The 10,452-nt window shown below is 46.7% G+C and overlaps 1 protein-coding gene across 4 annotated transcripts in view; it reads left to right on the forward strand.

Annotated features, from left to right (window-relative positions):
- RAD51B (RAD51 paralog B) overlaps nucleotides 1-10,452 on the forward strand; it is a 723,675-nt gene that overhangs the window by 688,869 nt on the left and 24,354 nt on the right. The window contains exon 11 of one of the 4 annotated variants that reach the window (XM_032482248.1): nucleotides 7,467-8,473. The exons of the other annotated variants lie outside the window; for them this stretch is intronic. Coding sequence (XP_032338139.1) covers nucleotides 7,467-7,474 — 8 coding nt within the window. The 3' untranslated portion in view covers nucleotides 7,475-8,473. Of the gene's footprint in view, nucleotides 1-7,466; nucleotides 8,474-10,452 lie in introns of those variants that run through there. 4 annotated transcript variants of the gene reach the window in all.

Raw genomic sequence — 10,452 nt, forward strand, 5'->3', positions numbered from 1 at the left:
TATCTATATGAGATGATGGATATCCACTAAACTTATTGTGATAATCATTTCATGATGTATGGAAGTCAAATTGTCGGGCTGTACACCTTAAACTTTGTGTCAATTATATCTGAATACAACTGGAAGAAAAAGAGCTAGTTTTAACACTTATCCTCCAAATTTAGGTCAGTTAAAGGGTAAAAATGGATTTACTGGCGATGATGCTGGAGAGATAAGAAGCAAATGAGTTCTGCTTTCTTCTCTTTTAAATGAAAAAAAAAATGTACAATGGCCAAAATAAACAAAAGCCACACAAACAAAGAAACAAACAAAAAAATATTATATAAGGGTGAGCAGAAAAAGACAAGCAAATACCCTGTACCAGGAAAACAAACAAAAACAATGATCTGCAAATAACTTGAAAAATTTTGTTTTCACCAAAGTGAAACACACACACACACACAAACATATGTGCACACAGTTTTTTTTTTCTCCTAATTACAAAAATAATAAATGCCCAATGCAAAAGACACAGCTGGAAAACTACTGACAGTGTTTTGTTGTATTGAATTTCAGTATTTATGAAAAGTCATCTATGTACTAATGCATAGTGTATATTATATAATACATACTATATATTATGCTATATTGTATACTACAGTATATGTAATTATATATATGAAGAGGGATAGAGAATTCTTCACATCTAAAATATTCATACATTCAAATATACTTACTTACATTTATGTAAAATTTCACATCAAATGTTAGAAAATCCTCAATTTTGTCTTTCTATTTTTACTGTAAGGTAACATATTAAATGCAGAAAGTCAGAAATATGCTGGAGCTACAAGAAACAGGTGCAACAATGCCTACCCCTCATCCAGGAAAGACCACTTTCATGCGCGGTGCGCCCTTCCCATTTATTTTAAATATACACTCCCAAGTATGAAATGACATGTCAGATGATGAAGAAGTAGCCTCAAATTTTATTTCGTAGGTATGCCGGGGCAGTACCAATGAACATCCTACACGGCTGTATTTTCCTTTCCCTTGTGAGCCCTCTGATGCCGTGGCTTCTTCCTGCGGAGGGGACACCACCAAGTGACCACGGGCCACCGCTGGGCCTCGCGGGTCCACGCGGAGGCCGGAGTTGCCAGGGACTTTATCGAAAGAGGATGCCGCCATTGTAAAGTCCTGCTTTTCCCTAACAAGAGCAGAGCCAGGAAGTCCGGCGACGAGACTTACCTGCAAGCTCCAGTGCAGAAAAGACAGTAAGCAGCCCGAGGAAAGCTCCCGCAGGTGGGAGGGGACGGTAGAAAGCGCTTCCCGGTCAGGAGGACAAGGGAGGGGGGAGGGGAGGAGGGGCGGCAGTCAAACAAGCCAGGCCTTTCCTGGCCCCCCTTCCTCGAGGTATCTTGAGGACTGGGGTGTTTTTAACATCTAGAGGGAGTTGGGGGTGGGAGGACCTAAAAACATCTGGCTTGGGGGTTTGCTTTCCTGAGATGTCGTTTGAGGAGATTTCCAGTCTCCTGGGTCCCCCTGGCACAGCGCCACGGGGCCACTGGATGAGTTGGACAAGACAGAGGGAGGTATGGCAGCGCCCGGGCGCATGCGCATGAGACAGCACCCCCACCCCAAGTCTCAGCGCTCTATTGGGTGTCTAGGGGATTCCAAGCTCACGCGTGGGCCCAGCACAGTAACAGAAGCACTAAGATAAGATAAGGGGTTGGGACCAGGAGGCCACAGTTAGCTTCAACCGCCCGCTCTAAGTCAAGGGAGGAGATGTGGTTAATATACTAACTTTCAATGCAGTTCAATTCAGAGGCCGTTTATTGAGTTCCCACGGTGTACAAGGAAAGCATATGCTTTATCTCACTCAGGATTGGCAGTGACCCTGTGGAGGAGCCAGGCATGCTAGTGTCACGAATGAGCAGAGTGAGGCTCGAGGTCAAAGCTAGAAAATGACATCTCAGGAACCTCAAATGAAATCTGGCCCCTGCACCATATTGTCTTCATATATGTATCTTCACACATACCATACTGCCCATGGCGTTTAAAACACCAAGCAGAACAGGGACTTTTGGGTCTAAATTGACCTGGCCCTGGGAACCAGTTCAGGGGGCAGACTGTTCACCGAGTGACTGATGCATGAGCCCTGACTAGATGCTGGATAAACTTGTGGCTCCCTCAGGCACCCCCAGCTGCCCTGCTTCCCTGCCCAGTCCTCTTCCCACTGGACTTGACCCATCCCTACATGCCACTTCCTATCCTTGATGTCTGTCTCCTGCCCCTCCACCACACCCCCTCCCTTCGATGGCCCCTGAGTACCCGCCCATAATGAAACCACGACTGATTTGTGGTAGGAAAATAAGGCTTCCTTCTCCATTTGCCCTATTGCTCCTCATCATCACCCTCCCTATTGTTCTAAACACTGTTGTCCTCAACTCTGAGCATCTCCCAAATCCTTGTGTCCTTTATTCTTAGGTATAGCTTCTCCTTGGTATCCTCCCCCTTAGACACTTTCCTACATGCTCAGGTGCCTTTGCAGTTATTCTGCCCAAGAAGAGAAGGCTGTGTTATATACCATACATACGTGAAGCCACTGGAGTCACTCCAGCAGGCTCTGGGTCCAGCGAGGCTGTGATGATGACAGCACCAGGTCCTCCCAGGTCAGTGTCATTGCTCCCAAGCCCATTTGCGTGGTTCCCACGCCAGCCTGGTCAGGTGTTGTCTCTGTCTACAGAAACTGAGGTCTTCAGCATGTTTGGCTTTTCCTCGCCGCCCCAACAGTGCTCTTCTACCCTGACCGAGTCCCCCTTCCACCTTGGCCTCCTTCACAACATGACCAATACTGGCCCCTTTCCCCCAGCCAGGCTCTGTCCTGGGCACTCACCATGCTTTACCTCATTAATCCATGCCACAACCTATGAATCTTATTATCCACATTTTACAGATAAATGAGAGACAGAGAGAGAAAATAACTCTTCCAAGGCGACGTAACTAATAAGCGATAGGGGCTGGATTTGAACCACCATATTCTCAACCACTGAGAGCCATCACTCCATTCAGGCCCTGCGGGCCAGTCAGCGGAGCATCCTCAACGTCTCTTGTTTCTTCGAGGAGCTCTGCCTTGGGGCCTTTGACAGCACACTCTGCGACCGTGGTTCGTACTTGGGAGGACTGAGCCTGAGCTGAGCCCACTGAACTTAATCAAACAATGGGTTGTTCTTTGAACTAGAAAAAAACTGGGGAGTGGGGTGATGATCGAGATGATTTTGCTTTCTTCTTTGAGTAACTATTTACTGAGAGGACTCTGTATTCCTCGGCACTATTTGAGGTCCCAAATGAAATTAAAATAAAAAGAGAATCTGCTCTTGTGGGGTGTACAGTCTTGTAAATGACATAGCATGGCATAGGGGCATTGGGTGTTGGGTGCTAAGAAGAAAGAGAAATCCATGGAGGAAGAGCGGGAGTCCTGTCGGGGTGGTGGGCTGCCTCTCTGCCCATGGAGATGAAGAATGGTCCAGGGCCTCTGCATCCTGTGGGCTGGGTCCTGCCCCAATGACAGTGTGGTGGTAAGGCAGTGAGTGTTTTAAAGGATAGAGGGGAAAGAAGTGGGGCCTCCTCATTTCTGCCAGTGGTGAGCAGGAGGCCTCGATCTGGAAAGGACTAGTGCGTGTGGAGCTCTGGTTCCTGTTGCACAGACTGGTCTTGCTGAACATGGCAACGTGTATGGTTTCTCTCCAGTGAGTGAAGCAGCACTTTATGAAATCTGAATCCCAAACTAGCTGTCTTCTGGCCCATCTCCCCTCTCCTCCCTACCCCTGCCTCTACTTCCTCGAATTGGTTTGGCCTAAAGCCATGCAGGCTAATTTTACCTAAACCTAAAAATATATACATAACTACAAAAGTAATTATGTTAGCCAAAAGAGTTACTGCATTTCAAAATCAAATAGAAATAATTTTCAAATATCATGGTGGTGGGAAGAAGGAAATTGTCTCCTCAGTTCCAGGTCCTTCACATGCATTATCTCATTAAACTAACCCTCGCTGCAGACTTGCGAGTGTGGCATTCTTGTCCCCTTTTGGTAAGTTAAAAACAAAAAAACAAAACTTAAAAAGGTAAAGTAACTTTACCAAAGTTACATAAGTGACAAGGTTGGGTTTTTAACCCAGGCAAGTCTGACGCCAAAGTCTGTGCTATTTCTCTTCCTCCGTCAAGTACCAGCTTAGCCATTTATGTGGAAAGAGAAACCTTGAACCAGTAACTTAACCACCCATAGTCTCAGTCTCCCATCTGTAAAATGGGTATGATCTGATAACTAATTGACCCATCTACCTCGCAGTTCTGTTCCCGTGGTCATATGCGTTCATGCATAAGAAAGGCCTTTAGAACATTAAGACACTGTAAGCATATTAATCCTCACCTTGAATTAGGAAATTAATATGGCTTTTCTATACTCTAACCTTGCTGGTATCCAGTGGTACATTTCCACTTAGCCTATCAGGTTTATTTTCCACATTCTTGTTCTGATGGGCTGGTCTCTGCTGCTGACTCTAAATTATATCTGTGTTGTTCTCTTCCCAGCAGTTAGTATCGCCCCTTCCACAGCTGTCTCTCAGACATGCCCCTTATTGCTGAGTTGTGAGTATTCCACAACAATCTTCTTTTCGGGAGCAAGCAGTCCATATACACTCCTTTCTAGCAGTGTGATGGTCAGTATTTAAAAATCAGCTTCCCATGTGTAGAACTGACATGAATGTTGGTCGATAACTGCATTTACAACAATGAGTCAGAAGTGAAACAACAAAGATGTATTTCAGAACTTCACTCATTTGTCAATGACAGGAGCGACTTCTTTGCTGAGTTGGATAATTGTTTTTGAATACAGGAAAATATCTCGATTTGTTGTGTCATCCACAACGTCATTACCACAGTTACAGCACACTTAGATGTTTACCTTATTAACATTTTCTCTATCACTTTCTTAAGTCTAGACAATCACCAACACATTAAATCAAGCCTGGAGCTGTAGAATTTGCCAATGTCTGTGGTGTAAATGTTCTCACTATGGTTGATTTCCAACTACCCAGCACAGCACTACTGAGTATGGAACCGGGAAGAGAAGCATAGAATGTAGCACTATGTAGTATTCCCACCGTGTCGATGTAACAGCAGATCACCCAAGAGCATAGGTAATAGCAAATGACAGCAAAATAATTAGGATGTGATCTGTTTTTAGTACTGATTACTTTTGTTTTTAATATCATTTATTTAATTATAAGTTTATATAATTTAATTTGCCAGAATGTCTATGTTTAACAACCGACTCGCAGAATTCCTGAAAATTTAATAATCGGCCATTGCAAGCCAGCTCCAGCACGCCACTGCCCCTTCCCTTCTTCCTGTTAGCCCCCAGGGCCCTCACGCCATCTGATGGCCACACCCTTCGTTAAATAGCTCCAGCCAGCCCAGGTCCACACAAATCAAGAGAACGTTATTCAATGCTCAGCTTCTCCAAATAAGCAATGTCGACGGCTTCAGTCCAGTGGAGTGACTTAATGATCTGTTTCCTTCAATAAAATGTGATTCCTGAACTTAATTCAGATACCTGAGCATCGCTGTAAGCTGAGAGCGAGGCCTGAAGGCGTTCATGATGTAATATACTAGGTTTAAACTTGGCAAGCGGATGACATTGTGAGAAATGGGTTTTCTTAGGCCGATGTTAGGAGGCTGGGGTGTTTTTTTAAAGAGTTAAGCCAAGGCAAAAAATAACCCTTGCGACACATCACTTCACAGCTGGTCAGCCTGGGAGAAACTATTCTCGGATATCCAAGCGAAGGTGCCTCTTCAAACTCTAGGCAAGCTGGAATCAGGATGTGGGGTTTCTATTCCTGTCCGTGTCAAGGACTTGCTATGAAATCCCTGGCCAGTGAGTTCGCTGGCTGGTGCCTCAGTTTACCATTTGGTGAAATCAAGTCAACTGCCTTTGCCGAGGACATTAGACCTGAACCACAGAAGGTGAAAAAGAGAGTTGTTACAGTTTCTGGACAGTTTGGAGCGTCCACCTGAGGGGTTCTTGATCAGTGGAGACTCCAGGAGGAGCTAAGTTGTAGATGAAATCTTGTCAGAAACAACAAATGAGTAAGGTCTAATAGACAGTAATGGGCGGTAAAGGAGGAGGTGGGCATTCAAACAACATAGAGGGAAACTATTGGGCTGGGGCTAGAGTAACCTGTGTCCCGTGTTCACTTCTCTAGGACAGAATCCGTGCAAGGGATGAGTTAGTTACAGAGGAAACAGCAGACAAGATGGAGTTAGCAGTGCCTTGTGTCTGGGTTTGAGTCGACAGTTTCCTGAGTAGGAAAGGAATCTCATCAAAGTTATGATTCTGAGACCCGCATGGAAGGTGTCTAGGGAGTTGAAGGCAATACTATCCTAGAAAACATCCCTGTAATATTGTGTCCTGGGCTGCTGTATATATAACCTCTCTCCTGTTCATCACGTGGCACTGTAGTTCCCAGAGAATAAGGCTCTCTCCTCTCGAAAGCTTGAGCTGGCCCTTTGGATGAAGAAGCACTAGGAGTGACCACTGCCCAGTTCCCCTCATGCCTGGGGCATCTCCCATCTCACTTTTCTTACCAGCAGTGTAGAGAAGGGACACCATCCTAATTTTAACATAGGAGCAATTAAGTCTTAGAGAAATTAAGTGACTTGCTCCAGATCACAACTGAAGCTCAACCCAGCACTTGACCACAAATCTTGTACCTCATCTACACCGAACTGTCTCTCTAAAACCTGACTAGCTAGTCATTTTTTCCCATCCATAAGCCAGACGTGTTTTGAAACAAAAGGCTGACTGATCTCTCAAAAAACTGAAAAACCAGTTCCAGTGGTCGAATACTACAAGCTAGAAAGAGTTATTCCAAAAGTTCTACGGGAAGCTGGAGGATTCTGAATTCCAAAGCTGGCCAAATTTGGATTTACTCTCTAAAGAAATCATCCCTCCCTGTTAAGAACATACCCTTCCCCATTAAGCTAGTTCCATGTTTTTAAATAACTTTTGCTGACACCACAAAATTGTCATAGATTATGGAAACACAAAGGCCTTGGAAAAAGAAAAAAAATGTCCCGAGGCCCCTGGAAGTCATTATTCCTTCCTTTAGCAATTGCTGAGTTAAGCACCAAAAATATGGTTTCCATCCCCCCACCACACACACACACTCATATACACACATGATCTGCTGGACATATGTTCAGTAGAAAGCAGAGACGTGGGGCTGGGAGAAGATTCACATGTCGTGAGTCAAGAGTTTGAACATTTGAAAAGAAAAAGTGGAAGAGGGCGGGGAGTTTGCAGCCCTGGAAATGGAATAGCCAAACGATTTATTGCCTTTGAGTATCTCACAAGGCATTTTTTTTTTAATAAAAATCTGTAACTTATGGCTTTTTTTTTTTTTTTTTTTTTTTTTTTTTTGTATAGGGCAGTAAACAAGAGCTCTGAAAGGGGAAGGAAGCCAGGAGAAAGCCAGCTCCATTAGTCACGCAGCTGCATATCCTGTCACAAAGGACCCCAGTTGAGTAATCGCCCAAAATATGCCTGTTATTTTTTTTTTCTGTCAGAAAAAAATGGGGCCTGCCAAAATGTACTGTAAAAAAGAAAAAAATCTGGTCTCTCAGCTCCAGAGGGGGAAAGGAAAAGAAAAAAGAAACAGGCGTAACTTCTCAGCCTAACGAACCCTTCTAACCCTCTCCCCAACTTATCTTTAAAAGAAAAAGCCTTTGGACTCTTCATGGCTTAAGAAAAGTCCATGAGATGGTCCAGGTCTCAAAGGTCTTGCAGTTACGTGGTGCTTAGAAAGAAGAGGGACGGTGGGAGAGGGGAGAAGGAGGAAGGCCCTGGGGGAGAGGAAAAATGAACAGAAAAAGGACAGGGAGATGGAACAAGGCCTGGGATGGACTCAGTGGGTGAGCTAATTGTCCCACAAGGAAACTGCGGTGGCCCACACCAGTTTCGTGAGCATCTCATGGGCCCCAGCTAGTGGCCAGGCAGGCTTCGTAAGCTTTCCTGGTGGCCTCAGCGAAACCACCACTGTCTCAGGCCTCCATCAGGCCCTGGGCTGTTTGGGCCACAGGATGGATAACAGGAATTTGGGTGGCGGGACGTCTGACTCTGGGGAAGGACCAGAGCTGCCTGCAATCTCAGGGATTTTCCTAGATTGGCTTTTCAGAATCCCTGGCTGCCAGGCTCCTGGCGGGGAAACTGAGGCATAGCAGACAAAGATGTCGTAAAGCCTGGTTTGGTGGCGCCTCTGTGCCACTTTCTCAGTTCCCTGGCTTCTAGGACCAGGACACAAAGGATGGTCAGTCCAAGCACAATGAACCCTTGGAAAGCCACAATGTCCCTCCTGCTCACATTCTGATCATCAGAGTTGTCCTTGGGGAAGGCAGCTTTCTGAACCCAGTTGACAAAAAAAAAAAAAAAAAAAAGCAGGAAGCCGCCTCCTCAAGAAAGGGAACAGAGCCCTGCAGGGGAGGAACAGGCAGATCGCCGCTTCTGCTCTGGGCTCTCTAGAGCCTGTCTTAGAGACAAGAGCCTGGTCCTGCCTCAGCTCCACCAGGTCGGGCTGGGAGAAGACCTTTTCCCCCTTTCCAGGAGCATATCTAATGATCTGAGTCCTAACATTTGGCTGCTTGGCAGTTTGGGGCCAAGGAAACTCCAGCCCTAAGGACCAAGTCAATCCCCATGCCAACTGCTGTAGGAACGTCCAGTTTTACCAAAATGAAGGGCCTCCCGACTCTTCCAGACCGTTGAGCCCTGCCCATCCTGTCTGAAGCACCATCTCTGAGCTCCGAGATCCAGCCCTGGCCCTTCCACTTCCCTTGGGAGAGCTAATTGACACCTAAAGTCATCCAAAGGATGCTGAAAAAACAAGCCGGCAGCTTCCTGCCGAGAATGGGCCTGCAAGGTGAGAGAGCAGATTCTCCTCCCGGCCTCTGCTGACTTGCTGTGGAATTTCAGGCAACGCAAGTGAACTCTGTGCCTATTTTCCCCTCCCTTAGAGATTGTTATTCAGAGCCACTCTGTGCCTGCCACATGCAAGGACCTGGGAACTCAGTGGTGGAGAACACAGATCTGGTCCCTTTCTTCATGTGACACCTAGGGAACCTTTTCTGTATCTGCGGCAGCATATGATTTCTTGAGTTTCCTGAAACCAGCTTTGTGGGTGGGTGAGTCCAGGGGGTTGAGGATAAAGATGGGAGCAAATACAACAAAAAATAAAATGCATTGCAATATTTGAAAAAAGAAACAAAGACAACCAAATGCTAATACTAGCATTTCCAAACACTTCTAGATAGAGGACAGTCCCTTAGCAACCTGATGGTAATGAAAATTCTACATTTTGGGTATTTGGCATTCCCTCCATTAGACATTCTAGCTTGTTGAGAAATGGAAAGGATGCACAAACTATATTGATATTAATGCCCAATGTCTAGCTCCTATCAAACCCCAGTTGCTGGATTGACCCGTGGGGAGAAGTACCTGAGGGCTATTGTCTTCCTCAGGGCTCAGCCCCTTCTTGAAGCTGGGTCCTTGCATAAACCAAGAGTTAAACACAGAAACGTCAACACAGGCCCGTGGACTAAGGTTCCAGGGCTGCCAGGCCTGGCACATGAGCACAGGGGTGATGTTCTCACCCCCTGAACTGCAGGTAAACGAGGCCTCTGGAGGCGCCCACCCCCACACAGGTTTCCCTTTGTGGTGGCAGTGACATCTGAGTCACTGAGCATGGGGCCTCTATGTAGCTTCACCAAACCCCCTCCCCTCTCTGTGCCCCGGAATGGGGCTGGGGGCAGGTCCTCACAGCAGAGAAGCCTCCACTTCCTCAGGTCCTCACAGCAGAGAAGCCTCCACTTCCTCCAAGTTCCCGACCGAGCTTCTCAGCCGTGTCAGGCCTTGAAAGCCTGCGGTTGACAGGCACCCAGGTGATGAGGTCCTTCTCAGCCTGTTCTTCTTTTATTAACCCTTTGATGTTGCTCAGCTGACAAGTCAGCATCTTCTAGGCCGCGGGGAACATGTTTGCCAGGTGCACCTTCCAAGCAGCTGATTAAGATGCCAGGCGGTCTCTGGTCGGAGGAGAGTCTGAGGGGCTACTGAAAGGGCTCACCCACTCAGCCCCTGTCCTTCGGGGAACTCTATCCTGTCAGTAAAAGACCTTAAAGGGAGGATGCAGTTGGAGAGCTGAAAGGGAAAAGCTCTACGTGCCGCCTAAAAACACATCTCGAGTGAGGTGAGCGATGGTGGGCGCCTTTTTCACCTGCCAGGGTCCCGGGGTCCTGTGCTCCGGGCTCCACTTAGGAACCAAGCCCAGCAATGTTGGTGCATCATGCTGGTGAGAGGCGAGGCGAGGGGGAGACTCACAAGGCCCCCAGAGGCCGCTCGCCAGCCTCTTCCTTGGTGCCCTCGG

This window comes from Camelus ferus, chromosome 6 (assembly GCF_009834535.1).
Source record: "Camelus ferus isolate YT-003-E chromosome 6, BCGSAC_Cfer_1.0, whole genome shotgun sequence".
In the NCBI taxonomy this organism is placed as follows: Eukaryota; Metazoa; Chordata; class Mammalia; order Artiodactyla; family Camelidae; genus Camelus; species Camelus ferus.